The 18,806-nt window shown below is 45.9% G+C and overlaps 1 protein-coding gene across 6 annotated transcripts; it reads right to left on the reverse strand.

Annotated features, from left to right (window-relative positions):
• Positions 1-250: 250 nt before the first annotated feature.
• Positions 251-18,551, reverse strand: LOC106579946 (paxillin). 6 transcript variants are annotated; one of them, XM_045703046.1, is made up of 14 exons: positions 18,280-18,551; positions 8,021-8,220; positions 7,846-7,931; positions 7,575-7,714; positions 7,203-7,395; positions 6,844-6,958; positions 5,438-6,643; positions 4,171-4,443; positions 3,492-4,019; positions 3,154-3,312; positions 2,757-2,930; positions 2,577-2,658; positions 2,344-2,492; positions 251-2,246 (listed from the first exon to the last, which is right to left on the reverse strand). In XM_045703046.1, the coding sequence occupies exons 1-14, from the start codon at positions 18,290-18,292 to the stop codon at positions 1,980-1,982; spliced, it is 3,585 nt and encodes a 1,194-aa protein (XP_045559002.1). In that variant the 5' UTR covers positions 18,293-18,551; the 3' UTR covers positions 251-1,979. The 6 variants fall into 6 exon arrangements, with proteins under 6 accessions (XP_045559002.1, XP_014015847.2, XP_045559003.1 ...); XM_014160372.2 differs by lacking the exon at positions 18,280-18,551 and adding an exon at positions 13,838-13,992; XM_045703047.1 differs by lacking the exons at positions 3,492-4,019; positions 18,280-18,551 and adding an exon at positions 13,838-13,979.
• Positions 18,552-18,806: the final 255 nt, after the last annotated feature.

Raw genomic sequence — 18,806 nt, forward strand, 5'->3', positions numbered from 1 at the left:
GCTTAGCAGAGTTCGGCTAGGCGGCCGAACCGAAGCATTCCGACGCCTTTAATAGGCATGCCATTAAATAAAGTGGTTTTATGGTGTTACATTATTGGTTTACGTTATTACACCATTATAAAAAGACATCATGTAATAATCACATTATGCATAAAAACATTTGTTATGCATATTTACTACATTATCAGCATTTATTACTATAGCAGTTGCTACAGGGTCTTGAAAGGTAAACATGATCACAAAGACACACTTTGGTACCAAAAACAGATTTTATTTGAGTATAGCCTATATGAAATGAGTTGGATCAGTATTCAGTACTGTGACATTTCAAATGAAAGGAGGGGGGAAAAAAAGTTGCTTTGATTAAATAATAGCCTTCTACAACAATTCTGTGTAGACAAATGGCTAAATGATTTTCTAAATAAAAACAGAAAGGCTCTGGGTGTAAATCCCTGAACAATATACAGGTCCAATAAAAGTATGTAATGCAACCATTACATGATAAAACTACAAGCCCACAAACCCAGCTGGTGTACAGTAGATGCAACTCAGATGCTTCTCTAAATAAGCCATTTCCTCCATAGCTTTAGAGAGTTAGACCAATATCAACACATTATCCAGTGGACTCACTGACAGAGCTCTGAAGAGATAGTCCAGGAATCACAGTCTATAAACAGTAGGCTACCTTGCTGGTCTCCCCAGTGTAAAATACATTGCATTGATATATTGGCACAAAAAATAGGCATTTTCCTTGAAAGCGTAACTTGGATAGAATCAAGGGGTTGTTGAGTTCACCATACAATGTTTACAGTTGCATACAGTATTGTTTGCATTTAAGCTGTGTGTACTTACATGAGGGCTTCACCTTGTGCAGTATTTATTTAATTAAAAAGTGGAATACAATGCACAGTAACTTTAAGGACATTAAACGTTTAGAAGTATCTCTGCTATGAAATGTCTTAGAGGATTTCTCTTAACGAGTGGTTATTAAAAATATTAACTGACCAGCACTTTGTATACAATGTACACAATATTCTCACAGTAAAATGTAACTGTCTTCTGTATGCAGAATACATTCTAACGTTTATCATGGCATGCTCTTTTATACTGCATGAGCCGTTTCTGAACAGAAGACAACTCCTAAACCAGTCCAGCTAAGGTTTAAGCTCTAAAAAGGACTGGGTAGGCATTGGCGGTGGCAAAGTTACAATATTACCAATCTGTTGCATTATGAGACTCCTATTTTTCCAAACATTAAAAGGGAGTCAAATATTATTTGTTGTAAATTAATCTCACATACATTTTATAGAAACGTTCAAATACATAAAATCAAAAGTGTAACATGTCAGCATTAGTATGTTTGTCAAAGGCAACAAATGCTTGTTTGGGAGGGGGGGGTTTAATGATTGTGCGTCACAAGGCTGAAGGGGTCTGATGACAACTGTCTGCGTCACAAGTACTAAAATAATGACTGACCCACAGCCTTCTGGCAGTCAATGCTACAATGACCATTTTAACCATCTGTCCTCAGTTACTCAGACAGGAAAAGAGAAAGAAATATCACCAAGGCCTTTGCTTGAGCATTTGAAAAAACAAATACAAATGATAAAAAAAACACGACAGGTCAACTGCTCCCTCTAACATGACACCTTTCAAATGGTTTCAGAAGACACACTCAACCAGTGAGCAGCAACCTCACACACTAGTCCATGTACGTATATTCCTTACAAAAGCAAAACTATTTGGGCTTGAAATCATACGATAGTCTGAGCATCAGAGAGTGCAGACAGGCCTAGACCTGATATGGATGTCCATAACACTTCAGGGGCTGATAGAAGAATGCTGGAACTACACACACCATCAGAGTACAGAAAATGCACTCAAACAGACTCAATCTGATTCGCACACACACTACCTGAGCTACACAGACACTTCCCCCATACACACACACAAATCTCCAGGCATAGACAATCTACTCCTTAACTGAAGAGTTTCACAAAGCAGCCCTGGCAGTAGGGCTTGTCATTCTGCTCCTTGAAGGTGCCCTTGTTGAGCTGCTTGAGGCAGAAGGCACAGACAAAGTGCTCAGGGTGGAACTTCTTGGCCATGGCCGTGATGCAGCGGCCCGTAATGGGCTTCTGGCAGCCAGAGCAGAGGGAGCCGCGGCGCTCGTGGTAGTGAACCTCACAGTAGGGCTGCCCATCATGCTCAAAGAAACTCCCGTTCACAAATGGGGTGAAGCACTCCTGCATACACAAACAGGGAGTAATGAGTAAGTACACGAGTCAGGACTAATAACAACATGAATGCCCTTATGTAAAGGGAATAAGGCAGAATACAGACCCTGCAGACAAAGCACTCTGGATGCCAAAGGGAGTTCAGTGCAGAGATGTAGTTCTCCAGGATGGCTCGGGCACAGCCGCCACATTTAGGCGCAAACATGTCAAAGTAGTCCTTCCTACAGTACGCCTTCCCATCCTTCTCATGGAAGCCTTCAAGAGACACAGATCATGAGTTCTGCACCTCACTATAAAACTGGTCATTACAAGTGAGCTCCAAGAATAGGTCAAACTCACCCTCTGGGCCAAAGAATGATCCACACTGAGCACAGAAGAAATGCTCAGGATGCCATGTCCTGTCCAACGCAGTCACAACTTTCTGTAAACATGAACATTGGAACAGTTACTCACTGCTACACCATCTGTCCACTGCCTTAGTTGTAATAGTTATTTTTGTAGTATATGGTGTTTACTTACATCCAGAATAGGTCCGTTGCAGTAGTGGCAGCGTGGGGAGAACAGGTTGTGGTAGTCCTTCTCGCAGTAGGGCGCTCCGTCACGCTCAAAGAAGTTTCTGGAACCTATCTCCTCCTGACAGTGGGTACACACAAAGTGCTCCGGGTGCCACGTGCGCCCCATGGCAGTCACCACCTGGACACACAAAATCGACAATTTATGTAAATTAACCATGCCAACAAAGCTTACCAATTAAATGTAATGTAATGAGAGACCATGATCTTAGAAAGGCCACCCAAGCCTAATCTCAGGCCCACCCAAGCCTAATCTCAGGCCCACCCAACCCTAATCTCAGGCCCACCCAAGCCTAATCTCAGGCCCACCCAAGCCTAATCTCAGGCCCACCCAAGCCCCTTACCTGTCCCACGATGGGTTTACAGCAGGCCCCACACACTCCCTTGGCCACAGTCTGCACACCCAGTTTATGGAGGTCAGACTGCAGGCTGCCGAGCATGTTGTCCAGCTTGTTGACCTGCGTTGGGGGGCCTCCAGGGCCACCTTTCCCCTGGGCCATGATCTGTCAAAAGATGGAGGGCGAGAGGATAGGATGGACACCAGAGCACAGTGCATTCTCTCATAAAAATACATCTGTACAAATAATTAAACAGTGGGTTTAATGAAGGAAACTGAAGCCAGTGAGAAAGAGAGAAGGCGTTCTGTTATAGAAATAGAAAAGGTAGAGAGAGAGAGCCATGCCTGCATTGGAGGTAAGATTGGGTCGTATTCGGTTTGACAGCCAACGGACACCAGGACTTTGGGGGGAGGTGGTGCAGGCTGCACTGGTGGACAGGGCGCTGGCTTTGGGGCAGGGTCCTGCCATACTGGGACAGGTGGGGATGGAGGTTGTACAAGTGGAGGTGGGGGAGGTAGAGGAGCAGGGGTCTGCTTCATAGGTGGGGGAGGGATGGGTTCCTGGGGTGGAGGAGGGGGGCAGGGGGGAGGGGCAGGGGTCTGCTTCATAGGTGGGGGAGGGATGGGTTCCTGGGGTGGAGGAGGGGGGCAGGGGGGAGGGGCAGGGGTCTGCTTCATAGGTGGGGGAGGGATGGGTTCCTGGGGTGGAGGAGGGGGGCAGGGGGGAGGCGTAGGAGGTAGAGGAGCAGGGGTCCGCTGCATAGGTGGGGGTCTACTGGGTTTTTCTATAATCGGAGGGTGACGAGGCGCTGTGGGAGACTGGGGTGGGTAAATGACCCTCTGAGGTAGAGGGGACTCTGGGGGAATAATGATCTGAGGAGAAGAAGAGACAGGGACAACCAGAAAGAAAGACAAAATGAAAGGTAAAGAACTGAAAGTGAAGTAAAATTTGAGTAAAATGTATGAGAAATGTGCAATAGTATCTGGGATGGTGGGAGCCTGTTGTGATCGTATCCAGGCCAACCTTGTCCACCTCGTTCGCGGCCCCGTCGCCACGAAAGCGCTGTGGCTTGGACATGACGATGATGCCCTCAGTGAGCCAATCGTCCGGCTGCTTACGCCGGCAGTCAGCCAATCGACCAATCCCCAGCTTCCCCTGCAGCTCCTCTATGAGGCGGTCCTGGGAGCTGCTCTTGTTGACAATGATGGGGCCCACCCGCCCCCTCCGGGGGTGACCCTCTCGGTACATGGGGTGTACGTTGGAGGTCTCCTTGGTGCGCCTAATCACTGATTTAAGCTAGAAGGAGAACGAGCATCAGGAATCCACTGTGATCCAGTTACAATACCGCAGGCCAGGTGAGTGGTTCAGTTCAGAGGAAGCAGTCCATTCAGATCAAGCACCATTCCAGTTCACTCAAAGCCAAAAGCAGCAACCTCCTCAAGCGTGTGTAGCAGCAGTGGGTAAAGTCATCCAAAGGAATGTGTCAGTCACACTCATGTGGTCTCACATGCGCAGACCCCATCTGCTCCCTGACCATTTAGCAGAACATAGTTGTGCAAGATGGGGGCGTCATGCCACACTGGTGCAACAAATGAGGTAGTCTAGGATGTGGTCACAAATTGTGTGGTTTAAAAGAATAACATGCCAACAAAGGACACAGCCAGGCAGTGAACAATTAGCCACTATGCAGTAGCAGCAAACATCCTGGTGTGCAGATTGTAATGACATTATCTCAACAACAACAAAAATAACAGATGTTTTGGTATCAAAACAACCAGCTTTCTGAGATGGCAGAAAACGGTTATGCTATTGTATGAATAACATTTAACGCTGACCAGGGTTGGGGAGTAGCTAGTTACATGTAATCGGATTACAAAAAACCCAGAATCAGTTACGTTATCAGCAAAAATATTGTAATTAGATTACAGATACTTTAAAAAAAACTTGATAATGTTTAAATTTAGAAAGGATGTTTGCAATAAAACGGACACCTTTCTGTTTTCAAGTCGGGATTGAAAAAAGGTGCTAGTTTAATTTTGTTCCACGTGAGCAAGCCTGGAGACGACTACGATGACACACCAAATGCTTTTGGAAGAATCCTTTGTCTTCTAATGCCTCTTAAGGGCAAAGTAATCCAAAAGTATCAGATTATGTTACTGATTACAATTTTGGATAGGCAAGTAGTAACTAATAGATTACATTTCGAAAGTAACCTACCCAACCCTGACTGTTGTTTCTGTGTGTGTTTGTGCAGATCCAAAACAGTGTGGCGGCGAGGGCAGTCCCATACATGTCCAGATGCTGAGACCCTGTCCACAGTGGCATGCTGCAGCAGAGGCAGGTCCAGGGAAGCATCAGGAGTCCCAGGGCAGGAAGAGCCATCCAGGGACTCATCCATCCAGCTGGCCTCAGTCATCGGGGTCAAGCTCCCATCTGTATAAGGTCTCTCTGTATTAGGAGTCATACCACCATCCAGTCCATCTTGGAGACACATGTTCAGCTCCACATCAGCCCAATCCATGAGCTCCCTATACCCATCAACATGTCCACTTATTACTGACCCATCCCGGGTAAATGTCCCTTCATGGGTACTTGCCTCGTCCCAGGTTCTTGCCCCGTCCCGGGTACTTCCGGTGGTGTCCGGCTGCACCTCCCTTCTGTCTAAGGGCATGATGCTCTTCTCATGCACCACCTCCTGCTTCAGCCGAGGTGCCTCCATAGGGACTCTATCGTTCTCAATCTTGGCGAAACCCATGGCCAGCAGCTTATCCAGGGCTTCATCCAGAGAGGGCTCAGCTGCAGGGACTGGCTCCAGCACTCTCCTTGAGATCATGGGGCTAGTGAGAGCTGGGGGAGGGGGAGCCTTGGGATATGTGACCAGAGATGGTGAGGGGGCTTTCGAAGCAGTGAGAGGAGTAGGGGACTTGGAGTAAGAGAAAGGAACAGGACTAAGGCTCTTAGTAGTAGTTGGAGTAGATAAACTTAGATCCATGTCAGTTAGGGGACTGGGGCTTTTGGTAACAGAGGGAGGAGTTATGCCACGTTCCAGAGAGGGACTAGGGGATTTTAAGGGGTTCTGGTCTAGCGTGGTGCTGGCTGAGGTGAGTGATGGTTTAGCAGCATTGGGAGGACTGGGGTCTGTGCTAGGTGAAGGTTTGGCGTGGTTGAGGACTACCAAGGACTTCTGATGAGAGGACAGCATGGTGGCAGAGACGTCGATGAAGGCTGCTGGTTCACTCTCTGCAAAGAACAGAGGGCTCTGGAAGGTTACAGTTGCTGGGGGAGGGCTTGATAATGAGGGATGTGGAGAGGACACTGCCCCCCCACCTTCCTCCTCTATGTGCAGCTCCCAGTCAGGCAGTGAGAAGAGAGGGGAGTCGCAGGCAGGTTGAGAGGGAAGGAGGGGGGAAGGGGCAGCTGCAACAGGGGAGGAGGGGGTACGTGGATGAGGATGGGCCTCCAGAGTGCTGCTGGGGGAGATTTCTGCTTGATCCAGCTGTGGATCAAAAGGTTCATAGACCCCAAGGAGCCAAGAACAGGACAGGACAGGCAGGAGAGGAAAAGGACACCACAAGAGCAGGAAGATAAAAAGAAATAATCAGATCAGAAAATATAGAATTTAAGGAATCTAATAAAGGATTTCTTTCATAAAAGAACAAGTGTAAGTCCTGTCAACACACACACACTGCTGTGCACCTTGAAGTCGGACAGGGAGGCCATGAGCTCGTCAAGCTCGCGTGTAGCACAGGATGCTGAGATTCTGGCCTGCTGCTGAGAGGGAGAGTCCAACTCACTGTGAAGAACAGAGGGGCTGGGGATGCAGAATACACAAACAAAGCACATGATCAAACACAATCCAACCTGGACCCCCTGAAACAAGTTATTATTCATACAATCATTGCATGTGATCAGATAGAGCACCACAATCCAGGCTACAGTAGATTATTACCATAAGCTCATTGCTAGTTCGCACATATCCTATAATTCAAAGTTATGACAAACTCATCCTTGTCCATCTGTGACTCTTGAGTAGGAGTAACTGCCAATATCCTGACCTGGGATTGGGTACAGAACCCTCCAGCTCATCCAGCAGACTCTCCACTGTGGGCCGGCCATCCTCCACCGCCCTGGTCCCATTCTGTTTGGGCTTCTCCTGAACGGGAGGGCTCACCATGATGTCAGGGGGCCCCCCGTTTTGCTGCACATAGTTGGTAATACTGCAGGATGGCAGGGGTGGGGCGGTTTCCTCTGTGGGTAGAGAGGTCAGCGGGACATCGTTCATCATCACAGTAACATGCCGTAAACACATACTGCAAGAACAAAACCACCTATTGCACAGTTGATGGCAGAGGTAAGTACCACTTTGGTAATATAAACAGCAAAACCTAGTGAATATTTCTGTAGGATGTGGTTCGCTGTCTGTCTACCTGTGGTGGGGAAAGAGGGAGAGTTCTGCTGGACAGCATTGAGCTCCAGGAGCAGCCGGTCTAGCTCTGACAGGTTACTGCCTAGCGCGGAGCTCATGGCAGCTGCAGATGGGTCAGCAGACTTCTGTTTGTTGGGGAAACTGACAGAGGCAGAGAGACAACGGATGTCAATTGTGTGTAAAGTGTAAAACAAACAGAGTGACAGACGGTCTAGTAGTCTCCCAGTGGAAGTCCCTTCCTAAGGATCTGTTCCTATGGCCCTTCCTTCTACCTGTAGACATGGTCCTCTTCAATGTGGGACAGGGGTGGGCTGCTACTGTCCCTGGACCATGAGCTCTTCGGAGCTGAACCCAAGGACTGCAGAGAAGAGAACAGTCACTCAATTCAGTCTTGAAAAGCCATTTACTGAATGATATGCGTGAGTGTGAGTCTGACGTGTGACTGACCTGTTGGGAGGAGTGGAGGGAGTCGATCACAGAGCCATTCAGAGCCTCAGCGGAGGGAGGGGGCGGCACCGGGGGAGGGGCTGACACATCCTGGTAGGAGTTTCCCCCAGTGGGGAAAGAGTAGGGGGTTTCCTCAGACAGGAACACAGGCCGCTTGGAAATATGGGATGTTGTGGATTCCAGGTCCGCCAACAAAGCGTCTGAGGTGGTAAGAAATGCTTCCATGGTTAGACACAGTTTAGAGCTCTGACACTCCTAAATATCTGACAGAAATACAAACCCTAATGCTGCCACAGTATCGTGACATCACGAGGGGAGGGCAGACATTGGGTCGTCACTCGAACACTATTCTTTCCAGAACAATCATTCACAGAAGATCAAGATGCAACAACTTTTCCTATGCTTAGTATGAATGTCAATAGTTTGCAGATTTAGTTATGTTGCCTCCGTTAGAATGTGAAAAATGCCAGAGACATCACAATACGGTATGTATTGCGATTTGATGTTCCAAACATATTGCATACTATACTGAGTGTACAAAACATTAAGGACACCAGCTCTTTCCACAACACACTGGCCAGGTGAAAGCCATGATCCCTAATTGATGTCACTTATTAAATCTACTTCAATTAGCGTAGATGAAGGGGTGGAGACAAGTTAAAGAACGATTTTTAAGCCTTGAGACACTGTGTGTGTATGTGTGCCATTCAGAGGGTGAATAGGAAAGACAAAAAGGTTTAAATCCCTTTGAACTGGGTATGGTATTAGATGCCAGGTGCACTGGTTTGTGTCAAGAACTGCAACACTGCTGTGTTTTTCACGCTCAACAGTTTCCCATGTGTATCAAGAATATTCCACCACCCAAAGGACATCCAGCCAACTTGATAACTGTGGGTAGCATTGGAGTCAACATGGGCCAGCATCCCACCAAAAATACTGGAGATTTGGTGCAGGTACAGCGCAAAAATTACATTGTGATATGAAACGGTCTCGATTTACACCCCCCCCCCACCACCACCAGTAATGTGTGTAGAGACCTACACATTCTTCACCCAGCTTATTGGGCTCTCAGGCTGGAGTCTACCAAGTGGCGGGTGTCTAAACTGACAATTCCTAAGTGTATGAGTCAGTCCCTCATTCCAACCGGTCACTCAGCCTCATTCCAAAAAAAGGCCAGCTCCCCAGGGCCCCTCCACAGTAGTCCTGTCCTGTCCTGCACCAGGAGCTAAGATTAGGCCACCAGCATAGCGCCACAGACACACAAATCCCCAGTGTCATTCCTAAACCCACTATGTCTGGTTAACATTCTCTCCCCCGTCCATCAAATCTTTCTATTGGGCCCTAAAAATATATAGCTCCTGTCAGTAAGTACCTGGCTATCGGTCTTGGCTTGTCCGTTGTTCCATTTGTCTTCAACAGAAAAAAAATGTTATTTTCCAAGAAGATTTGTGTGAGCATGAGACAGACAGCATATCTCCTCCAGGGTAATCAAGTGTACACTACAGCATTAGTGTCCCCTAGAACACCAGAACAAAATAGACCCTGACATCACCCACTCCATCCATCCATCCATCCCTCCTCAGTCAGTTAAGAATAGCCTGTTAAAATGTTGCACATACTGGGATGATGGCACAGGGAATCCTCAGTCTAGTTTAAGTAAACAAGCGTAAGACCTAGAGAACATTAAATAGGTTCAACTAAATTATCTGATAAATAGAAAGTCTAAGATCCCAACTTTACAACAACAACTTCATGAGGTGAAGCACAATAGTCAAATTCAAGTGGGCATCATACATACTGCACCTAAGACCACAGTCAAAAGGTCCATCTTAGGTCATACACACACACACACACACACACACACAAAATCTTCTTTAAGTCAAACAAAGCAAAAACACACATGCAAGAAACTAAGATGACATTAACAGTTAGAGAGTTATAGTTCAGAGCAAATTTTAATCTTTACTGGGCAAAATGCCCCCCTTACTATTACTCCCGGTATGCCACCTGACGACCCAAGAGTATGTGTGAGTGCGTTACTGCGTATACAAAACAGAGGGACTGAGATGAGACAGAGAGGACTACGACTAGCTAATGTCCCATCTGCTAAGGGTGTGGTGGCAGGGGAAAATCAGAAACAGACACTGGATATTATTACAATTCCTTACTCGAAGCCTCTCCCTCCAACTCACCCCGGGGCTTCCTTTCTCTCATAAAGAAAAAAAATGTATGTCTGTCTACTTCTGTTAACCGACTGAAGTTTATAGCTCGTAAAAAAATAAATAATAATCTCTATAGAACCTTGACTTTATTTGAACCTATTCTCTACCACAACTTCCTTCCACAGTACTTCCCCCACTGTTCATTTAGACCAGAGACCCCAACCAGTAGCTAGATGTTAAACCACATGGGAGCAAAACCTATTTAAAGCTGTACTCTCAGCAAGTAAGTCAGTGCAAACGTGCTGAACTATAACTACCAGCCCAAAACGAGCTGCACCTGGTGCCGACAAAGGTCTTAAAGTTCACTTCATCACTCTTACAATAAAGCCTAATGAAAATCACTATCCTCTCTCCAAATGGTCATTCTTTTGTGAATATCTTTCATGGTGTGGTTTCCCCTTTAATAATAAATAACCCTGAAAGTCATTACTGAAACACTAAATCACACATAGCCAGCTAGGTATGATATACAGTATAGAGTACACAGAATAACATCGACCTTACTCATGGCAGTGCAGGCCAGCCTTACCAACCCACTTTGAGAGGAATGGACACGCCGCCAAGTTCCTCAGTATGCCAGACCGGGATTCTCTTAGTATGACTAGATTTACCCCCCCCTTCCCCCCGCTGCTACTACATCTGACCCTGGCCAACCCCTGTGGTACTGATCAGTTGGAGATTCCAGTCAAAATCTAAGTGTTTCAATCATGCCTTTAATGGATATTTGGGTAATGTATGGACTACTCAAGGGTGTACCTAGTAGAAGCTGTAAAGGGATAGTTAATTAAACTAAGAGCAATGAGTGGAGGATATTTAGTCATAGCTAAAGGTCTGCTGCAATACACTCCTGTATAGTGCTTTAGGCCAGGGTTACATTGACATAAATGTTTACTGGAGTGTGCTGGAGGAAATGCCACTGGAATAAATTCATTCATTTGTGTTGATTGTCCCTCCTGTGGAGGGCGGCGTTGAGTCTGAAACGTTGATGACAAAGGGGCTGTGGCTTGAGTTGGGGGGAGGGGGTCCTTTGCTTCTTAATACAGCTAAGTACTGTAAGCCAAGTAACACATTCATCTTTGAGATGGGTAAAGTCCACTCTTTTCAGAGCAAATCCTGACTACTTCTGAGAAAAATGCAATTATAAGACAGCTCACTTCTATGGGAAACGCATTCATTCTGCCATTTGGGGATTCTAAGCAGGCCATTAGCAAAAGAGATCAAGTCACCTGACTTTGTTTATTGCAGCTTCAATGACTTAAATAGATTAGCAATACATTCCGGTTGTGATTCTTTCAACAAAAGGGTCTCATATAAAGTCATGATGTTCAAACATAAGCCAACAGTCTAGTGTTGTGTGCATACTGTATGGGCATTCTTTGGGTGGTGGGTGTACGTGTATATTCTTGCTGCAGTCTGTAGCCCCCCTCCTCCTGCCCGTACCAAAACCCTGCAGTCTTTATCTGATGGGCGGGAAGGTGCATTCCACACATTCCACTGTCTGCCTCAGAGAGAAAGCAGCCAGGGAAACAGAGGAGGGTGGCAGAGGAGATGGGGAGGCATGTGATGGAGGGCAAGGTCAAAAGAGGGATGATTTGTAATAGGGTTGCAAAATTCCAGGAACTTTGAAAGAATTCCCTGGTTTTCCATAAATCCTGTTTGGAGGATTCTGGATTTCTTGCTTGTTCCCACCTGACTCCGGGAAACCTCAAACCGGGATTTCGGGAAAAAAAAGGGAATTTATTGAAAGTTATAAAAGTAGCAAAATATGAAAAGAAAACAAAATACACTGAACAAAAATATAAAAATGCAGTGTTAGTCCCATGTTTCATGAGCTGAAAAATAAAAGATCCCAGAAATGTACCATATGCACAAAAAGCTTATTTCTCTCAAATGTTCTGCATACATTCGTTTACATCCCTGTTAGTGAGCATTTTTACTTCACCAAGACAATCGATACACCTGCCAGGTTTGGCATAACAAGCGGATTAAACAGCATGATCATTACAAAGGTGCACCTTGTGCTGGGGACAATAAAAGGCCACTCTAAACTGTGCAGTTGTGTCACAACACAATGCCACGTTTTGAGAGAGCGTGCAATTGGCATGCCGACTGCAGGAAGGTCCACCAGGGCTGTTGCCAGAGAATTGAATCTTAATTTATCTACTATAAAGCTGTCGTAATAGAGAATTTGGCAGTACGTCCAAGCAGCCTAGCAACTGCAGACCACGTGTAACCACGCCATGCCAGGACCTCCACATCCGGCTGATGAAACTGTGGGTTTGCACAACCGAAGAGTTTCTGCACAAACTGTCAGAACCCGTTTACGGGAAGTTGGGGTTATGGTATGAGCAGACATAAGCCACCCAACAACGAACAAAATTGCATTTCGTCGATGGCAATTTGAATGCACAGAGATTCCGCGACAAGATCCTGAGGCCCATTGTCATGCCATTCATCCGCCGCCATCACCTCATGTTTCAACATGATAATGCACAGCCCCATGTCACAAGGATCTGTACACAATTCCTGGAAGCTGGAAATGCACAGCCCCATGTCGCAAGGATCTGTACACAATTCCTGGAAGCTGGAAATGCACAGCCCCATGTCGCAAGGATCTGTACACAATTCCTGGAAGCTGGAAATGCACAGCCCCATGTCGCAAGGATCTGTACACAATTCCTGGAAGCTGGAAATGCACAGCCCCATGTCGCAAGGATCTGTACACAATTCCTGGAAGCTGGAAATGCACAGCCCCATGTCGCAAGGATCTGTACACAATTCCTGGAAGCTGGAAATGCACAGCCCCATGTCGCAAGGATCTGTACACAATTCCAGGAAGCTGGAAATGCACAGCCCCATGTCGCAAGGATCTGTACACAATTCCTGGAAGCTGGAAATGCACAGCCCCATGTCGCAAGGATCTGTACACAATTCCTGGAAACTGGAAATGCACAGCCCCATGTCGCAAGGATCTGTACACAATTCCTGGAAGCTGGAAACGTCCCAGTTTTTCCTGCATACTCACCAGACATGTCACCCATGAGCATGTTTGAGATGCTCTGGATCAACGTGTATGACAGCATGTTCCAGTTCCCACCAATATCCAGTAACGTCGCACAGCCATTGAAGAGGAGTGGGATAACATTCCACAATCAACTCTATGCAAAGGAGATGTGTCGTGCTGCATGAGGCAAATGGTGGTCACACCAGATACTGACTGGTTCTGTGACCAACAGAAGCATATCTGGATCCCCAGTCATGTGACATCCATAGCTTAGGGCATAATTTATTTCAAATTGACTGATTTTCTTATAATGAACTGTAACTCAGTAAAATATTTCAAATTGTTGCATTTATATTTTTGTTCAGTGTATAATGTTTTGTAATACAGGATATGATTGGCCAGACAGAAACCATCATTCAATCAGTTGTACAACCACATGTTTCCAGCTAAGAGAAGAAAAAATATAAATACATTTGTCAGTTTAAAAACAATGAAAGTACTATGCTATAATTAGATAATAACAATAGGGCCAGATCAAAAAGTACAATATACTTGAGTCCAGGATAAGAGAGATGCCAATGTTTTTATTACCCATGGCAGGCCCAGGGAGCCATGCTTCCCAGGCGGGCAGGCAGCAGGCAGCCCGGACTGGCCAGTTCATCTTTTCATCTGACACATTGGATACAGTGATGGGCCACCAGGGTTCACAGCTCACATGTTAATAGCTGGGGGGCAGAGAGCAGAGCTGGCCAGAGCCACATGTAGGAAGAAACACTATCCCAACGGGCCTACCCAACATGATATTTATACCAATCAGGAGAGACTGGGGCCAGAGAGGGGTGGAGGGAGAGATACCAGAGAAGAATAGGGGGCGGGGGGGTTACACCACAGAGAGAGTAGGGGGGGGGGGGGGAACAGTGAGCTTAGACATACTGAAGGGAGCAGGGACAGAGTGGTGTGGTGCTTCAGAGAAAGACAGAAGGATCTTGAAGCAAGATCGGGTCAGTGGCTTCAAAAGAAACATCACTAAAAATACCCGCCCAAGCAGCTCCATATCCGAAAGATGACACTCCCTGAAGAGAGCGCTGGACCAAAATAAAAGCGCTTCCCTACAAGTCAGTAAATCAGACGACAGCGAAATCTAAAGACCATTCTGACACAGACAGTCACACTGTCTGAGGACAGAGATTCGCTTCGGAATACCTGGGATAGGATTAAGTAATCCTTCTAACCCCCCCAAAAAAAAAAGATATAGATGTACTATTGTAAAGTGGTTGTTCCACTGGATATCATAAGGTGAATGCACCAATTTGTAAGTCGCTCTGGATAAGAGCGTCTGCTAAATGACGTAAATGTAAATGAGGACAAACTCACACCAACAGATGTGAGATCGAGCAGCTACTGTGAATTCAGAGTAAGCGTCTGTTGGGGGCAGGGGTGTGAAAACATCAAGAATTGACTGTTTGGTTTCTCTTCTCAATGTTCAGCTCTGAATCACACCAACCAAACTCCAAAAACAGCCAGCCAACTTCCTTGTACTGCGGCCCTGTGGAGACCTCCACAGAGCCGAGTGCCACAGCCACACTGAGCTCTTTGAACAACATGCCCTGGGGTGTCCCAGCCTGAGTAATGTGGGAAAAATCCAGCGCAAACTGATTCCTGCTCCATTAATCTGACCCATCAGGAACTTAATCAACACTGTTCTCAGAGCCAAGAAACAAGGCCAGAGTGAGAGGGGGGAAGAGAGTGACAAGAGGGAAACAGCTTAGGAAATAAAGGCGAGGGAGAGGGGACAACGACTGACTTTTATTGGTCAAAAACACATCCTTAACAGCGGTGGCAGAGCCTGTATCTCCTGCTGCGTTTCCTGAACCCCTGAATGCTGATTCTGCTCATTGTTTTCTTCTCCGTTTCCTCGGGATGTGAGGCAGGGTCTGTTGCCTAAGCGATGAGGTCAGCCATGCAGCTCCCCTCCCCAGACTCAGAACAGGATGGGTGTGGACAGAGCACAAGGACTGGACTAATTTACAGAGAAGACCATCCCATTAGTACAGAAAGCAGGCCCACTCAAACACACTGGAGTGGTATGCATACAGTCAGTAACACTACAGGTCCCTAGGGGTGATGACTAGCCTGGAACACTTCCTCACTGCTGACACACTGAAATACATTATCTCATTAAGGATCAACTGCCAAAGTTGTAAGGATGGCTATGTGTCTAACTTAAAGTGCGGCTGGTAAAACATGGTAAACATTTAGAATCACCCCATTTAACATCCTCTCTTGAACTAGGGAATATTTTCATTTTTCTATAAGGTAATCAACTAATGCAGTCCACGTCTCCTCAAAGAGGATCATTGTTCAACAGATTGCAACATTGCCTCTCCTATAGTGTTGTCCTCTTGACCTGCTGCCAACCTACACACCACCCACACACTGCACTCTATCCTGATGACCAGTCATAACATAACCGAAGGCTGCTTCAGCCCACTGGGTCAGTCAGCCAATCTGTGTGTTCCCCCAGCACTGAGTCTGAATTTCACAGGCTCCTGAGGAATTTACAGAGAGGAGAGTGGTGACTTCACACATCCAACACACCAGTAAGATAGGCCATCTGACACTGACTGGCACTGTGTGGGTAAAGAGTCATCAGGATGAAGGCTCAGCTGCACTGCAGCCAAATCAGTAATGGTTCTGGGCCTGGCCACCACCTGATCAGAGCAGCGTGAGATGGGTCGGAGTCTCCGGAACGTTCACAGGTCTCGTCTAACCTAGGGTTACTCACACGGCACTACAGAAACCCCCCTTGAAATGGGGACATATGTAGTACACTGAGCCAGGTAGAGAGGAGGGGATGGGATGATTGGGTTATGCAGCAGTAGATCATCCATGCAGAGACCAGGGAATAGGGTTTTACTAGAAGGACGTAGTAGGACTGACTGAGGGTCCCTGTTTGTAAAGAGCCCTCTATTTATTTACAGGGCCAGTGGAAACGGAGTGGTGGGAGGAGGTGAGCCGTGACCCAGTGAGTATTTGGCCTTCGACCCTGACAAACAATGATGTTAGACATTCCACAGCAGCCTCTCCCCCTCCCTCAGGCCTGGCTTCCCGACTTAAGTGAGACGGCAGGCTCTCCCTCAGTTAACAATCAGTCCTTTCACTGGGCCAGAGCGGCTAATGAGCCCTGGAGGTATTCTCAGGTCAGGCCAAGCTCAAAATATGGCTCCTCATCCCTCTACTTAAACAAGCCAAAAACATATCGCTGAAACTCAACATAGGCTAATTCAAATAGCTACTGGACTATTTTTTTATGAAGATTAGTTTATTGTCCATTTTCTTAGAGAGAATGAAAATGTGTATCACTTGATCAGTTCAATCAACTGAGACGCTGGCCCACATCCTGAGGAATTGAAAGCACAGGAGAGAGAGTCATGCTTTGGTCGCTGGACTGCCTCTAGCCTCTTGGCTACATGCCACCACCCTTCTGTGCATGAAGATGAAAGCAATTGCATTTATTCAATAACACACTTTCTAATCTGGGAAGGTTTAGTGAATTGGCCACCTGATGAAATCTATAAACACACACATACATACATACATACATACATACATACATACATACATACATACATACATACACACACACACACACTTTTTGATTTCTAAGTGTAGTGCCAGAGGTCAAGGGTCAGTGAACTATAACAGTTGACTGGTCAGCTATCTTGTCACGGAAAATAGACTGATGGGTAAATGGTGGCATTGGGGGGTGACCTATCCGCCAGCATGATCAACCAGACACTTGGTGCCTAAAATGCACTGATGCATGTAACCATGGAATATGATCTGTGTGCAAGTATGAACGGTGCAGGTTGGTATATTGCAGGTTTGGCTATTTGAGGTATGCCGGTTCCAAGTGTTTCTTTGTGTAAATATCTCTGGTGCATTTCCGTGTGAAAAAGTGCTCTATTCTTTTGAAGACCCATATTACTCCAGGTCTGTAGGTGGCTACTCTGTCTGAGTATGTACTCTAAACATTAGGCTTTGGACAGGGGTCACGAGACCCATAAAATAGGCCTACTACTTCCACCATAGGACTACCACTACAAATAAGAGATCAGCTAGTCGGGATCCATGGGACGTCATTCCCAAAACCAGGGTCCCCTGATAGCATGGACCATCTAAGTAGGCACCCAACAATTATATAATAACTATTTACTTTCACCTCAGGTATGCCATGAGAAGGTAGCAAGTCAGGTAGCAAGTCTGCTAATTACAGCATTTGGGAGAGCTTCCATCCTGCCTGTTAAGGAGGCACAACATATACTTACACCTCATTGCCTCTAACAAGTCAGACTTTTCCCTTTCCATATTTGACACACAAGAAACGACAATGGGCGTGATGATAAAAATTAAAGAGGGATAGACATACACTATTTGTCATGTAATTTCACGTGTTTCTTATATGGAGCTGGTGTCGCCATTTAGAACGTTTGGATAACATGGCATGACTAACACTGAACCTAAAGGCTATAGTGTACCGTGTTACTGTGGACAACTTCAAAGCACCTATATGAACTGTAATGAGACGAACGTTTTAGTGCAAAACAAAACGCGGATAACTTTGCGGCCTATGAGGGTAAAGACAATTAATATGGGTGGTGCTGGAACCTCGTTTCCATATAAACAAACGATGTTGATACATCATCGGACAGACTTATGCCAAAGTGTTATCTAAAATAAAGTTAATCATTTATGCAAGAGTTAACCATTGTCATTGTTCCATTCAAAGATGAAAAACCTGACATGAAAAGTGGATAAACGGGGTTAAATTCGAAGCTATTGAATGTAGTTTAGCCTACACTTTTGTCTGTTGAGATCAGATATTAAAACAAATCTCTTAGCCGTCGATTATCCCAAGATCTTGGAGGAAATCCCCGCTTCCTTGAAATACATGACTTTTTCTCAACCCATACTTTCCGCTATGCTGAATGGAAAACGGCTGAGATGAGAAAAGGACACGGTATGAAATTTACCTAAATCGTCCATACTTCCAGCGTTGGCTTCACCAGTGAAAAGTTCCTGTAAAGGTTTAACAACTTTTCGGCGTCCGTGGTTTCCTTTCAAAATCTCAATAGTTTACTCTGCTGAAGTACGTTGTGAAGTACAGTACAGGACCGAGCTGCGATGTGCATGTGTACTTCACATCGACGCGCATTTATATATCCTACGCAACAGCCGACATGAAAGTCAACTTAGCAGGCGTGAAAGAACCCGGGCCGTGTGAAGGACTTTCCTTTCATAAAGGGCGGCCTCTAGCGAGGGATAACAGCCTACTGTAGCAGACAAGCGCGACTGATGAAACACTGTTACAAATACATAACGTACTGCAGCTACTCCTACCTATATTGTTATTATATGCATAGTAGCCTATTAATTGGACCTTACAAGGCAGTGTGGAGGTAAATCCCACATATTTTCATACATTTTTTTTTTTCTTCAGGTAGGGTTTTTCCCCCTCCAATTTGTGAAAAAAGTAATCCTAACACAAGTACGTGTAAGA

The sequence above is a fragment of the Salmo salar genome, chromosome ssa20 (genome assembly GCF_905237065.1).
Source record: "Salmo salar chromosome ssa20, Ssal_v3.1, whole genome shotgun sequence".
NCBI classification, from domain to species: domain Eukaryota; kingdom Metazoa; phylum Chordata; class Actinopteri; order Salmoniformes; family Salmonidae; genus Salmo; species Salmo salar.